The sequence below is a fragment of the Enhydra lutris genome, unplaced genomic scaffold (assembly GCF_002288905.1).
Source record: "Enhydra lutris kenyoni isolate GAN:26980312 unplaced genomic scaffold, ASM228890v2 scaffoldscaffold133, whole genome shotgun sequence".
Taxonomy (NCBI): Eukaryota; Metazoa; Chordata; class Mammalia; order Carnivora; family Mustelidae; genus Enhydra; species Enhydra lutris.
Window position 1 is genome coordinate 5,905 of NW_019154217.1, and position 16,655 is coordinate 22,559.

The 16,655-nt window shown below is 40.3% G+C and overlaps 1 protein-coding gene across 1 annotated transcript in view; it reads left to right on the forward strand.

The window, feature by feature from the left end:
* Positions 1 to 13,668: 13,668 nt before the first annotated feature.
* Positions 13,669 to 16,655, forward strand: part of LOC111139982 (RAS and EF-hand domain containing) — a 68,470-nt gene continuing 65,483 nt past the window's right edge. The window contains 1 exon segment of the mRNA XM_022492374.1: positions 13,669 to 14,090. Within this exon segment, the coding sequence (XP_022348082.1) occupies positions 13,669 to 14,090 (422 nt within the window).

Sequence of the window (16,655 nt, forward strand, 5' to 3'; positions counted from 1 at the left end):
ACCTCGGGGTCTTCGTGGGGATTAAGTGACTTAACTCAGGAAAAGATTTAGGGGCCGGGAATATGAAAAGCAGTCTGTGTTAGGCATTATTATTTGTTTATAAATACCATTAAAATTGTTTTTATTCAAATAATAAGTATTATTCACTATGCATACACTCATGCTACTTATTTAAGGTGGTTATTTCTTAGAAAGTAAAAATTATCATTACTCAGTTTGAATAAACCCATTGTAAAGAACTTTGAATTTTCATAATTATTATAGGGAAGACTTGAGAGCATGGGCCTAATCATTCAGTGGAACCCAAAGAGATATCAGAATTTCAATATTTATGGATATTATCATGACATTTAAAGTCCTCTGATTTTTCTGTTATTAATTGAAAACTAGAGAAAGTGTCCATTTTTTTTTTAAGATTTTACTTATTTATTTGAGAAAGACACAGAGAGAAAGGGAGAGAGCATGAGTTGTGGGGGGGGGTAGCGAAGGGGCAGAGGGAGTGGGAGAAGGAAACTCCTAGCCAAGCAGTGAAGCCTGGTGTGGGACTTGATCCCAGGACCCTGGGATCATGACCTGAGCAGAAGGCAGAGGGTTAACTGACTGAGCCACCCTGGTGCCCTAAGAAAATGTCCATTTTAAAGATGAGGACAGAAATTGTGGAATTTTTTGCATGTATAATATTCTTTTAATATTGAAAAGCATAGATTTCTTACTACAGATAATTGCTTTCACCAGTATGAAACATGGGGAATTATTTCAGGGACAGTCTAAGAAAGCTTTTCCCCTTGCCCTTGGTAACATTAGGAGAACTCTCTGTGGTATGCTATGTGAAACATTCAAAATCCCCAACCAGATCATCTTTGATAGTGAGTACAGGCCACACATACTATCTGGGTCTATATCTGGAAAGCAAAGATGATAATACTTAGCATTTAAGTTTGAAAGTTCCTTTGCCTTTAACATTGGCATGGCTTTATCTCCATGGGACCATCTCATGTTTCTGATATTGATGACTGTCCCATTTCCCAACAGTTCTGGGGATAGTGGGAATGTGTTTGCTACAAACCTACTGCCCTAACTTTCCCCCCTTCTTGCTATTCTCCATTCTTACCTGCCTTCCTACAGTCCCCCAATTTTAAATGGAAACCTCACAACTAGCCTAACAGAAGAGCCTGAAATGGACAGAAGAATTAATGCTTACAGAGGGCACAAATACTGAACATGGATTCTGTTAAATCAGAATTAACTATTTTTAGGGAGCCCAACTAGAAGGTCAGTAAAAAGTCCTGCTTACCAGAGATTTTTTACTTTAACCTATAGATTTACTTTCAGTAATCTGTTTCTCAGAAGTACAATTTGTCTAGATTGGTAGAATCACCGACAATGATTCTCTGGCATCCATATTTGCTAATCATCGGATCACAGGTGGATCTGCTGTGTGGCCAAGGTTGTGAACCATTGTTAAGATCAGTAATTCTCAATTTTTATGTACATCAGGATCACTCAGAAGACTTGTTAAAATACAGGTTGGTGTGGGGCACTTAGATGAGCACCCAACTCTTGATTTCAACTCAGGTCATGGTCTTGGGGTCATGAGATTGAGCCCCACGTCTGGCTCTGTGCTCAGCGCAGAGTCTGCTGGAGATGTTCTCCTTCTCCCTCTGTCCCTCCTTCCATGTGCTCTCATCCTCTCTCTCTCCCTTTCTCTCTCAAATAAATATACAAAATCTTAAACACACACACACACACACACACACACACACACACACCCCTATATACGCAGACTGGTGAGCCCCAAATATATAATTTCCGAGTTAGTGGATCAGGAGTGAAGCCCATCTCCCCCGAATTTTCTAACAATTTCTTAGGTGATGCTGACACTGCTGGTCCAGGTGTCATCCTTCGAGGACTAACAATTTAGGTTATACATGGATCCCTTGTCCTGGGAGAGGACATTTTATTCCCGAGATCTAGGTAAACTCTTCAACGTTTCCAAAATTCCATCCTCATGATTTTGACAAATCCTGGGGTGGGACTTACACTCTCAGGACCCCTCCTGTCTTATGCTTCTTAGGGTCCTGCTCCCTCTCACATGCACAATGGTAACTCAGCCTCTTCTTCTAAATCAGTTGTGAGCGAAATAAACCTCAATAGAAATGTTTCAGGGAACCTGAAGAAAGGCCTACATCACAACAAAGAGAACACCTTCTATCAGCCTCAAGTGTCCCGTCAACTTCACCTTGCCTGCTCTGGCCTCGCCCCATTTTTCTGCCTTCTGTCTCTCCCCACTCCATGGTTTTATCCACCTGTCAGGAGGAAGAAAAACCCATCCCTGTCCATGAAGAGTGGCAGAACTATCACGTGTTGTTCTGCAGGCCCTTTCCTCCTACAAAAGTCTAGCACAGTATTAGCCCAAACAAAGACAGGTCCCTTCTGGGAGTAAGTTTGGTGCCAGACATTAAGATAACGATCACTTTTACTTCATTATTACTAAATACCCATCAAAATGACAACACCGTAATAACCCTCTGGATTTATCTACTATTACCCTCTAAGTATCTACAAATAGAATCTGACATCTTTAGATCTTTGCCCCTGTCATCTTTATTTTTTTGTTTTGTTTTGTTTTGTTTTGTTTTTTGGTCTGGAAATTTTATTCGGTGTGTTCATTGTATGTGCTTCTTTTAGGGAACTATGTTTGCAGTCTCTGTCTGGATGGGAGGACAGGACTGGTAGGGGAGGAGGGATAGGGTGGGGTTAGTGAACATGCAAGGCCAAGGTAAATTTGGGGGCTGAGTTTTTGAAAACTTCGTAGAAAAGTACACTTCACTATCTATTCTCATAACTTTTTGTTCTCTTTCTCCTTTCCAGAATTTGTTCATTGGCTAATTATTGTCACATTAGTTTAGAACATGTGAAACTCAGTTTCTGCAAGAATGTCACCCTGGATGTGGTTCAAAAACTTTGCGAAAACTGTAGATGGTACGAGAATGTTGGTTTTTGTCCACTTGTTTCTCTTTCAGTCTTAAATGTCATCACAAAATGAAAACTTGATATCAGCTGTGCATTGGTTTGTTTAGTATTTAACATTTGTATTATTATTATTATTTATAAATCCTCAGTGTTGCTTCCATTTTATCAACACAGAGTTCTAGCTATCATTAAATATTTCCCAGAAAATAGCTTTTGTAACTTCATTTAAGACCAAACCAAGTTTTCATGACTTCTCATATAGCACAAAAATTATATTAGTTCCTTGGTACTTTGAAATTCATTGAAAAGTTCAGGAAAAAATACTTGAGGGACGTTAGATATTTTTCAGTTATGTTGGCCTCTGTCCTTGAGATACCATTTACCAGAACGATATACAAGCCAGGGAAATAAAAACATTTGAGGAGTTTTTGGAGTTGAAACTACCATTTCAGATGTCCCATATTTCAAGAATTATTTGACTAATCCTAGTCTCCTCCGTGAAATCTGAACTTTTTGGAGGAAATCTGAGATTTCTGTAATGAGTTAATCTTTCAGGAAATAGAGGAATCCGTAGAGCAAATACTTCTGTATGGAGCCCTGGAACTTTTTAGGTTTCAAAACGAACAAAATAATGGAACAGTTTGAGGAAATTCAGTTTGCAGATTGTCTATATCTTATAAAAATTAACTAATAATTTGTTTATTACTAAAAAATATGAATTGAGAACTTAGAAAACATAATGGAATTTACATTATTTTCCAAAATCCTAAAGGTATGGCATTCCTCCACAAATGTGTTTGTGGGCAAAGAATTCTATTTTCTTCCAATATCTCATTGCATGGTGCAAATGTGACCTCTTACTTTTTTTTTTTTTTTTAAGCTAGATTTCACTTTATTCACCCATCTTCTTTAACATTAAAAATTTGCAAATTAAAGAACACATGTAAAAGTGTTAGAAATCCTGATTCTGTACTTCCAATTACTACATCAGTAAAAAATAGTGTCCTAGTTCATTGTTAAGCTGAGATTCTAGGGTATTGGTGAAAGAGACTTATTTGAATATCTCATCCTTTGAATACTGAATTATAGAATACTTTCTAGAGGAAAAGGAAAGGTTTTAGAATTTTATAGATCTCTATCTGACTGATCTAGTTTTTCTCATTTTGTACTTCTGGGAACAGGAGCTTTAATCTTTCTTAGTCTAAAAAAAGATTAATATTTTAACATCTCCTATTATAGAATTGGGAACTTCCATGCCACATAGAAATGTACATTTCTCCATTATTTTTGATGAATATAAATGTGTCTCTGATCTAACAATGCACACGTTGCATTCCCGGGGGCTAAAAGTAATTTTTGAGCATTTGAGATCAAATTCATAGGATTTCCTAAGAAGAAATCCATTGTGATCTTGGAACATGATTTGTCTTTTGTTAGAATGTAAGTTTGGGAAAAAGTTGAGTGTGTCCTAGACAGTTCTAAAACAAGTAGTAAATTGAGGCACCTGTATGTCTCAGTCTATTAAGTGTCTGCCTTTAGCTCAGGTCATGATCCTAGGGTACTGGGATTGAGTCCCCTGTCCAGTTCCTTGCCCAGCAGGGAGCCTACTTCTCCCTCTCCCTCTGCCTGCTGCTCCCCCACTTGTGTTTGCTCTTTCCCTCTCCTTCTCTGTGTCAAATAAATAAAAAGAAACTTTAAAAAAAAACAAGTAGTAAACTAATAAGGGAATACTGACATGATTATTGTTCCAATACCATCAACATTAAAATGCACACAACTGCCTAATAGTTGTTTATAATTATTTCTAATTTTAAATCCTGCCTCTTTTCCAAAGGCTTTAGGACTTTTTTTTAATAGGTACACACACACACACACACACACACACACACACACACACAGCTGAGCAATTTGAAATTATGGTAAAAAAAATGTTTGCTCAGAAACCAGGTGGAGAAACAGGAGAAATGGAACTGGGGTCAAGGTGAGTGAAGACTGAAGTTGGAACTACTGGCAGAGAAGGCAAAATGGGAAGCACCATAAAAATCATGGCCCTTTTTGCCTTCTGAAACAAGGCCTGGCAATTCTTTATCAAAGGCAAAATTAATACATCCTGAGAAGAATTTATCACTGGATTCTTCTACAATACTGAGTAACTAAAAACCTTAACAGTCACACATCAGCTGATTGCATAAGATTCCGGCTGGTTAGTATTTCCTTATTTTTAAAAAAATGCTAAATGAGGAATGTTCAGAAGCACGAAGGTAGAGGATTAGTTTGAAAATAAGGAGATCCTTTGCTAGTGCATTTTGTTAACTTGTGCTATGAGAATATGTGAGACATGTCCTTCCCTCACTACTTCACATAAAGCAGGGTTGGAAAAATCCTTTTGTAAAGGGCCAGAGAATTAATATTTTAGGTTTTACAGGTCAGATGTGCCTATTCCAACTACTCAGCTGTGCCCATCTAGCATGAAATTGAATGTACAGGACTGTGTTCCAATAAAACTTTATTTATGGACAGTGAGTTTTACAGTAGCACAGAACATACCCTTTCCTTCAGAATATAGCTGGTCTTCAACTTCAGATATTCTCACCATTCCTCACTAGGGCGACAAAATTTAAAAATGCACTTGATGTTCTCAAGTTTGATGCTATCTTTCTCCTTGAGAAACATAAAGTACTTAACATAAAGAATTTTCATGCACTTACCATGCTTAGAATCTAGGCTCCACTGTCTCCACTCCACATAATTGGGGGTCTTGTCTCTTCACTTTTTTTTAGGTTGAAGATTCTCCATCTATATGGCTGCATTGTCACCTCTGACCTGTGCAAAATAAAAGAGACTTTCAAAAGAGTCCAAGTATCATATGATGCTAATGTTTTCAGGAAAATAGAATTTCTAGTAATAAAGACATTAACAATATACTAAGTTAAATATGCCCAGAAATATTCCCAATTAAAGCAAGATATAAATTATTTTGGACTTAAGAGGTAGACAGTCAAGGAATAATTGCATGGTACTGTGTTGAGATCTTATAAAAATAATCCATTTTTGTATGTCAAACATCTCTACCCCCCCATAATAAAATAAAAAATGATAGAATTTTAAATATTGCTATTTTCCTGCCAGTTTGTACTATTTGTTTATAATGTATTTAAACTTTTACCTGAGATTCCTAATTGGTAAATTGCAATCTACTTTTGAGTCACGCAGTGTGTTATGAGAAAATCATATGTCAATTAACTCTGGAAGGAATATTTTCCTTTTTTATGCTATATATATTTAATTGTATACACCATGGTTTATATGTAATACAGCAATGCCCAATATTTTATTTCTTTAGAACTTGTATCAGGGCATTGTAGTGGCTTCTGGGGAGCCAATATATGCCACAGGGTCATGCCCTTTGACTTGAGCCTCTGTAGTGACTATTTCATGCCAAGGAAGTAGGTGTGCACTGTCTTTGGCAGGTTACCCAGACACTGGGATGTGAATTCACGTGGACATGGAAGGTAAGTGAAGTGCGGCAGGTAGAACAGTCAAGGGAAGGAGGATAAGCAACAGTGCACCACTGACATCAAGTAACATCACCCAGTAGATAACTTTGTCTCAGTCCCAATGCTGAAGATTGTACGGGTCAACTCAGAGTTGTTCTACAGCAAGGGCAAGGGGGCTTGACCACCACTACTTTCAGAGGAGATACAAATTGCTTGGTATCTACAGCTAACTAGACACGCAGGCAAAGTAAACTCGGACAGCCTCAAGGCTGACTGTTGGGCAGAATGCATAGGGGACGGGGCCGAGCAAGAGAGCCTTTGGTACTTGTGCCATGTACAAGTGCCATGGAGCACTTGAATCAGGCGATCTGGTTTAGATCTAGTTCGAGTAGCTGTGTGATTTTAGTCACAGCACTTAACCTCAGATTTAGTTCTCTTGTCTCCCAAATTGGGAAGCCCAACTTTGTGAAAGGATATTTAAAGGGTGAAACATGATTGCATGGTGGCAAAACAGGGAAAGGATCCTGGGCAGAGGGAATATTGTAGATGAAGCACAGCGTCTTAAAAAGAATGCTTAATGTTTGGGAAACAGTATGGCTGGAGGACAAATCTGCACGTGCAGTAGGTATGGGGATGGAAATGAGGTCCTATGGGGACACTTAGGAGGAAAGCGTAATCTCTTTTTGGAAAGTCAGGGAAATGATACCTAAGTTGAGGTCTAAAGCAGGGGAGGGGAATATCAGAGCTGAAGTGAGAAATAGCCCATCCCACTTCAGACAGAGATGTAGAAAACAAAAAGAGTGTAATATAAAGCCCAACTCAAAGCAAAAAAGGTGTGGTAGATTAAAGATGGTCAAAAAATCTTTACTACTCCTCTCACTGAGTGATGGTGACTATTTACCCTCATTTTGAGTCGGCGTTGGCCTTAGTGATTAGCTTGACCAATAGAAGGTGGCTGAACTAACACTGAAGACTTCTGAGGCTAGGTTGTAAGAAGCCTTGCAGCCTTGGCCCAAGACTCTTTGAACACTCATGGTTGGAGCCCTGAGGCACCATGTAGGAAGTCTAACTGTCCTGAGGGAGGGGCCATGTGAAGAAGCTGTGAGACCCCATAAAAGTAAAAGCTGGACTAAAACTTGAAAATTCATCAATATAATTCATCACATTAACAGGATAATGGAGGGAAAAAAACATTATCCTCTAAATAGATGCTGAAAGCATCTAACAAAATCCAAAATCCATCCATGATAAATATTCTCAGCAATGCAGGAACAGAGGAGAAATTCCTAAACCCAATAAAAAGCATCTACAAAAACTCTACTGTTAACTTTACAATCAACAGTGGAAGAGTGAATGATTGCCCCGTGATCAGGAACAAAGCAAGCAAGGAGATCTGTTCTTACCACTGTAATTCTACATTGTAGTAGAAGTCCAAACCAGTGCTATGAAGCAAGAAAAAGAAAACACATACAGTTGGGAAATGAAGAAGTAAAACTACCCTTTTCTTCCCACAGACGACATGACTGTGGCCCAAGGAGAATATTCTAAGAATTCTACCAGATCACTACTAAAACTAGTAAGTGAGTTGAGCAAAGTCTCAGAATACAAGTTTGTCAAAATTCCAAAATCAATTGAATTTTATATGCTGGAAACAAATAAATGAGGGATACAACATGTTTATTGATAGGCAGACTTAATATTAAGACATCAATTCTCCTAAAATTGATCTACAAGATCCAACACAATCACAATGCCAGATATATAAGTATAAATTGAAAAACTGATCTTAAAATTTATATGGAAATACCTAAGACCAAGGAATATCCAAAACAATTTGGAAAAAGAATAACAAAGCTGTAGAACTAATCCTACTTGATTTTGAGACTTACTATCGAGCAATGGGATGAAGACCATATGGTCTTGGTGAAAGGATAAATGTACGAGTCAAGAAGACAGACTAAAAAGTCCAAAAATAGACCCATACATGTATGGTCATTTGATTTCTGACAAAGGTAATTTAATAGAGAGAGGATCCTTTTTTCAATTTCAATCGAACCAACTCTATAGTGTTCTAAACAGTATAAACACCATTTCACAAACCAGAGCAGGGTAGACATTCTGTACTAATTGTCTATAATTCATGATTTCCCAAAGTCTGATAACTGCCAACACGTACATACACACAACAATGCTGTGTACTGATTACAGAAACAATACACAATTAAAGAGGAAGTTCATCTGGATGGATCCATAATGCTGTATTTTATTAAAAAAAAAAGATCTGACAAAATGTTCATATTTGCAATTTTGGGTATATCAGTGTTACATTATTCTTTTCTCTTTTTTCCAGATTTACTTTAAGAGCAAGTTAATCACTATGATGTAAATTTGTGGACACATTCTTTTTTTTTTTTTTTTTTTGTAAAATCTTCAAAATTTTCTTGTAACTTCCTTAGGAACAGCAAGCCATGGCAGATATTCATGAGAGCACTAAGACTCAAGGTCTTGCAGGGGTGCCTATGTTTGAGAAATTTCTGAACCTCCTAATTGGTCCCTCAGTGGTATGCCATTACTTGGATATCTTGTCCCATCTTAACAGGCTCATTGGATCTTTCTGGGGTAGAGTAACTGGAATGTTAAGTGACTTTGAGGAAGGCTCTTGTACCTGAAAGAAATCCTATAGGGTAGATTACAACAGGCTTCCACTAAAAGCCTCTCCCATTTTACTGAGTGAAGAGGAGGTTAGGGGGTTGTGCTAATTCCCCGTTATAGGAAGTTGGGTCAATTTATGATATTGGGGCAAAGGAATAATTTCTCATGACTCGTTACCCTGGTCAGTGATTTCCCGAAGAATGTTCTCAGGATCACTAAGTTGGGGGAAAGCCCTCAGAAATTGAAACAAAAACCAAACCAAAGCCAAAACCCTACTTTCACAGTCAAATACATTTAGGAAATTTTAGCTTAAGCAAGTATAAACCGCTTTCTTTATCTCATCCAAGAAGGGGCAGAATAGGATTCTTTTCCAAATTTATTTGTGTTTTAGAAGTATTTGATCACATAATATCTTTTCACTGTTTTGAGAAACACACTCTAACAAGATTATCTCTGATTTTTAAAATCCTTGGGTAGCCACAGAGCAAGCTGATCTTTCTCAAAGTCATGCTAATAAATACAGGCAAGCTCTCTTTACCTACCAATTCATTGGCTCTCAAAGGTTGCTCTGTTATCTCCAATTTCTCATGAGCTGTTTCTGAATGCTAGAACAGAAAAGAAATGCTTCCTATTTCTTTCTTCTCCCTCTTTCTTGAAAAAATTAGAGACAGATTACATAACCCTGGCCTTCCCCTGAGTATATTGCTGAAGATATTCAGAAGCATTCCTCAGTAACTTGTGAATGGCTTTGCAGAAGCATCTCATGCTTTAGATAAACTGGAGGTTCTTTACTCTTTCTATAAATCAATTATTTTCTCACTGATTTACATGACAATTTCAGATGTTGTCAGTTTGTACTTGTGCCTAATGAATTAGTCTTAAGCTTCATTACCTCCTCTTCTGTTTCCCCTGGTCTCCTCCGCCATACGCTTAATGATGTATAAAAAAACACTTAAAATATGAAAGGCAACCCACTAGGAACTTCAGGAATCTTTTTATAAGCTCAAGAGTTCCTTCAAAATGTGATTCCTTAATAGAACTGACTAGAAAGTCCAGAAATAAACCCAAATACAGGGAGGAATTGAGTATATGCCAAAAGTGACATTTAAATCCATGGGGAAGGGACAGTTGAATAACCAGTGTTAGAACAACTAGAAAAATTACTGTAAGGTTAATTCCACAACTCATACCTGACCCAAACCAAATTCCAGACAGAATAGAACTTTAACTTGAAAAGTAAAACCATGAAAAAAAAAGGGGGGGGGGCATTCTTGTGCCTTGTTTACTTGAGCTGACATAATTCATACTAAGTAACGTCTTTGTGACAGGTCACAATGAAATTGTGGAAACTTTGGTAGGAACAGAAGGATCCAACTCTTCCTCAAAGGCTGGGAAATGGTTTGGTTAGACAGAGAGGGGAAAATTAAGTTTAATATTTACATTTTGCGACAATAATAAGGAGCTATTATGTTAATTACATAATCAAGTGGATAGTAGGAGCGCTGATGGAATCTAAACGGAGAGATATTGGGTATATGAAGTGGGCCCAGAGGACTCTGAATGTACAGATGAAGAGTTAACCCTCGGTTCTCTTTTTATTGGGGAACCTCTGGGAATTTATGAGCTAGGATGTAGGTTTTCTTAACCATTGACATTTTTGGCCAGATAACTCTTTGTCATGGGAAGCTAGCCCTGTGTATGACAGGATGCTTTGCAGCATCTCTAGTCTCTACCTACTAGATGTTAGTAGCATCATTCCCTTGACAAATTGTGACAACCAATGTCTCCAAACATTGCCAGATGTCTCCTGGGTAACAAAATTATCACAGATTGAGAATAACTGAGCTCTAGGTGACAGAATAATTAGTGTTTAAGAAGGACTGTCCAATTGTGGTTGTGTAGAATGAACAGAAGAAGGTCGGCAGGACAGGAATCTAAGAAAATGTCTTAGAGACTATCCCAGTACTTTAAGTATGATACATTGTTATAATATGGGCCCCTAATAAAGTACAAGTCCCTCTCTCTGTGATCTTGTATAGTGCCCTCCCACAGTGAGGGTATGTTGGCTTGCCTTATTGGCCATGTTGGCTTTGCTGGCCATGTTGGCTTGCCTTGATCAATGGGATATCAGCAACCATGACATAAGCTGAGGCTTGAAAAGCATTTGTGCATTGGGATTTAGCCTCTTGGAACATTGTCCCCATGTAACAAAGCCCATGCTAGCCTCTTGAAGACATATGTCCCCCTAACAACCAACACCAACTTCCAGATATGAGTGAGGCCTTCTAACACCATGCAGCCACAGTGAAACCACCACGGCTACATAATCTTAGGCAAGCCTGCAGAAAAACTACTTACCCAACCCTGCCCAAGTTAATGACCATAAAATTATGAACAAATGAAATGGTTGTTGTTTTAAATCATTAAGTGACTGTTGTGTTGTTATGCAGTGGTAGATCACTTAGAGTGGGTTTGGGATAGATCATTATCACGGGAAATGAAAAGATGTGTACACAAGACATTTGCAAGGATCTGTATTTCTTGATGACTTTTCAGTCAAGGGACTCAGTGAAAGGGCAAAGCAGGACAAAAAATACAAGAATTTAGAAACTGAGGGCAATGGTCAAAGTGAATTCAGGAATGAAGTTGCAGGAGCAGTCTTCAAGAAAGCACTTCTGTCTAAATAGTTAAAAATATTAACTCATCTATTTTGAAAACTACAGATATTTAGTAATTACTAACAGTATAATGATAATAATACTTCAAAGGTTGAGTTGAACAAGTCTATTTCTAAAGCTTTAAGGGTATCATCTAGCTAGCCACGCCTTCCCTTATATGGAAAAATCAATCTTTAGAATAAACAGGAAGGCACATGAACTCAAAATCAATAACAATTTATATTGCAATAATGATAAAATTCATTTTGTGTGTTAGCTGTCCACTTGCATGGAACTATATTCACTTAGCAATTAGACTGCTAAGATCAGGGCCTCTAATGGAATGCCTCTCATAATTTACCAGTTAAATTTATAGATGATAATTATCAGTGATATTTATGGCTTGATAGATGCTGAGCATTGACTCTGTTTATTGTACTATTCAAGAATTAACAGTTCCTCAGATGGTTAGCACTTAGTCTTATGTTTAAGAACACCAGCCTGGAGGGATGTCTGTCCAATCCCCTACTTTATTTTAATCATAATAAAAAAAAAAAAGCAAAGTAATAAGCAATGAAGAAAATCCAGAATGAGATAAAAATGGAAATACAGAGTTATAACTAAAAGAAATGGCTGTACATAAAAGAAAGTCTAAAGCGTGGAGGGAATGGATAATGTAAATAAAGTAAAAATAACCCAAATTCATTTTCACAGGCTATTAGAATCACTGGAGGGAACATACGCATAAGTCACATGACAGAGTGAGGAGGGTCTCTAGGAAACAGGGTAAGATTGAAAAAAAGAAAGATCAAAATGACCGAATTTTTAAGATCTTGTACCCATTAAGCAGTCTGTATTAAAGAAACAATAGCACTGCTGAAATAAGTGTTTAAAAACAAAGGGTAACATGCACTTGGACATAAGATTTCCCTAAGACTTATCTTAAAAAATTTTAAAAATCACCCTAGTTTTTAACTGTCCTTGCCTGCCAAAGGATTTTGATTACTAATTCTTTCTCAGGTTGTGGAGACAAGGACCGAGAAAAATTATTCGGATACGGGGATCTGGAAGATCTGTGTGATCTTCCAGTTGGAACTTAATGTTGGGAGGACATGCATTAAGGAAAGCCAGTAAAATCAGAAAATTGGGTGTTCTGGTAAATCTCGTAGATTAGTTTGCAAGAAAACTTGTATATGCAGACGTTTACCAAAGTTCCGCAATTACAAGAGACTGAAATACGCATAACGTTAACCAATCTGGAGTCCTACTCCTATCTTCCTTTGCTCTTTTTGTCCAGGTATCTTTGCACACTCCTGCTAGCTCTTGGCTTTACCTGAGCAACCAGTGTTTTACTCCAAAGACCCTGGCAAACGCTACCGCTGCAGCCCGGGTTCGGGCCGGTTGCCCCAAGTCCAAGAGGCCCCAACCCTGGCTCAGCCGGCTGGAGCCTGGCGCAGAAGACACAGCGGGCTCCGGAGCCTGGCGCAGAAGACACAGCGGGCTCCGGAGCCGTGGGAGCCCAGGCCACGCGCCCCTCCTACCTGGCTGGGCGGAGCCGGGCCGGAGCGGAAAGTGTGAGAGCCGACCCGCGGGGCGCTCAATCTCTGGTGGCCGCTGCTGCGCTGTACACGGAGTCCCGCTCCCGGGCGGGAAAGGGCCGCGCGCGGGACCAGCGTTGGAGCGCCCCGCCCCCGGCCCGCGCAGGCGCCCCGCCCCGCCCGGACATTCCTGCAAGTGGCCCAACCAGCCGGACGAGGCCAACTCCCCGCGGCTCCTGGCGGCAGCAGGTGGCCCCGGACTTCCCGCCATCACCACTGACCTGGCGGGCCGCGCGCCCCGTCGCGCCCCGTCGCGCCCCGGAGCCGTCTGGACTACCCTCGCCGGGCGGGATGGAGGCGGACGGGGACCGGGAGGAGCTGGCTCCCCTGCGCTCGCTCTTCGCTGCCTGCGACGCCAACCGCTCGGGGCGCCTGGAGCGCGAGGAGTTTGGCGCGCTGTGCGCGGAGCTGCGCGTGCGGCCGGCCGACGCCGAGGCCGTGTTCCAGCGGCTAGACGCTGACCGCGACGGCGCCATCACCTTCCAGGAGTTCGCGCGCGGCTTCCGTGGGTTCTGCCGCGGGGGGCGGCACCGAGGCTCGGCTTCCCGGGAGCCCGCGTCCGCCTCAGCCCAGGTGGGACCCGACCCCGAGGACAGCCAAGAGGACGAGGGCGACGGGGACGCGCTGGCAGCCCCCTGGGGTCGGGCGAGCGCTGGCCAGCCTTGGCAGGACTTCCAGGCGCGACTTGGAGAGGAGGCCAAATTCATCCCCAGGTGCGTGTGTGGGTTGGCGGGCGGGAGGTGAGGAGGGTGTTACCTGCTCTCACTGGTGCGCTGGCGTCTCCCTCTTAACCCGCAGAGTGAACAGACCTACCGGACCCAGCTCTTCTTTCTGAGTTGCTTTTCTCCGTCCCACTTTCCAAGGGGAGATCCCCTAGAGTTGAAGAAAGGGAGTGCGTTCAGAGTCAGGGTTTGGGGAGAAAGTTTCGCTTGCTCGCTTCTGAGCCTTGCAAAAGTCACTTTATTAATTACCAGGGCCCCAGTGAGATCCACAGCATCAAGAGTTTGTTCCCAGACAGAGTTTAGGAGCGCTCTCCAGATCTCATCGCACCTTCTAGCAAGGCCCCCCCGGCTGCACCCCGGAGCTGTGATCTGCGGATTGTCAAACTGGCGTCCCTGATATGTAGTAGTTCTTGTATTTGTTGTTTTCCTACAACATAGAAGACGAAACATGTTGGGCATTTGTATTGCTGGACTTGCATACTCATTGATACCTACCATGTATTAGGCATTTTACAGAGTTCGTTCATTTAATTTTTGCAACAACCCCGGAATGTGGATTTTCTCATTTCTAATTGGAGAAATTTAGACCCAGAAATATAGGCCCATAAGACGTTAAGGAACTTGACTGAACAATGAAAGAGCAGGGATTTGATCCCATATGTTGTTGAACTGAAAAACTCTTTTATACAATGGAATAAACTGATAAAGTTATATAATAAATTCTCAACTCTATGGCTCCAACAGAAATGATATCAAGTTACTAACTTAATTCTCAGGGGGGAAGGAAATGCCTGCAGGGCCAGGCGTGGAAAAATGTTTAGGTTTTATTCAACAGCAATTTGTGTCTGTGCTTTCCTTCCTATCATGGTGTGTCTTGAACTGCTGTATTCACTTTTTCCTCAGACACTCTAAACTTGTTAATGCTGTAAAATGTATTCCTGCTCTCTGTTTGGATTATGGATGAAAAGCAACTTGCATATCTTAGACATAAAACTCAAAACCACATAGCCCTGGGAGGATCAGTGGTCTTGCTCACCCATTCACAGCTTGGACCTGCTGGCTTGGGAGTCCCACTTCCTCCTCCTCCCAGCTCCTCCCTCCTGTTTGGAGAGTAAGGCATGGAGGCTGACTCACTGCAAGTATGAGAAGGATGGTGTAGAGAACGTGGGTGTGATACTCACCTTTTCTATTATGTACAAATGAGTTAAAATATGATCTCTCCACTGGAGAAGCTGTAAGCATCGCTGCAAAATATATTGTTGGAATTATCTTTTATCTGTAACTTGGTTTAGGTCCAACTAATTACAAAAGGCAACAATTTTAAGAATCAGGGAATGTAAACCCACGGGATGTTTTACACACGAACCTACTCACATATCTACTTTTCACAGTTGTTAAGTCTCAGCAGCAAATATTTGACACTTGTAATGATTAGGATGGTCTTCTTAGTATCAGTATAGAAACCAGGTTTTAATATTACCTGATTTCTATATACTACCTGATTTCATCATGATAATACCAATATCGTTATATTGGTATTATCATGATGCCTTTGCAAACTCTTCAAGGGTTATTAAACTTAATGTGCACCAGTGTCACCTGGTAGACTTGTATTTTAAGCCACACCCCCTTGTGATTGGAGATTAACAAGTACAATATTTGCCTTCCTGTGCTTGTTCAAGTGGAAAAGAACTAAACTGAGTTGCTTCATCTGATTGTTACCATGGCAGCCAGTAACTGTTTTGGTAAATTCTATTGCTTCTATTCCACTTCCTCCTACAGCTGTTCACCTTCCCTTCCTCTCATCCGAATGCGGTAAAAATCATTTATTATCGATAATGCTGTTGGCATTATTTCAGCCAAATTAATTCTGCAGACGTTAGTGAGTGCTTATTTTGTGCCAGACACTGCCGTAGGTCCTGCCCTAGGTCCCTGGGGACAAAGAGAAGGATGAGATGTAGTTCATGCCTTCAAGAAGTTTATAGTGTGGGTGAAACATTTCTCAAAAATTTCATCAAAGAACATTTAAAGGTAAGAGGGTTATTTGTAAGAAATTCCATATATAGTGAACATAGCCCAGTAGTAACCAGGAGCTGTCTTTGAAGCCTTGAGTTTTTAATTTTAAAAAAGTTCATGTGTTTGTTCATTTTAACTCCATGATATGTTGGGGCTTATTTTACTATAAAATATCATGTTTTCTTCCAGTGGGGAAATTGTTTCTTTAGGAAGGTGTGCCATTTCATCGGGTGGCTTTTTTTCTCATCTGGCACCCCTGGTGGCTTCTTTTCCAATGCTTATCCAGCAGGTTTTCATGTCCAGGTTGAGAAGATTAATTATCAGATATTAGAATGTTTGGCTCCTATTAAGCAAAATGTGGTAGTGTTGACAGTATTTCCAGTTGTAAGACCGATCAAACTCCTGGTTTAAAAACATTAAACACGTTTGGGTCAAACTCCCTGGTTATCAATATTGTGGTCTTAGAGAAGAAATAAGGTTGCACTGTAAATGGATGAAAATGGTCTCTGGGATGTGTGTCAACTGACTCTTCAGTTGGTT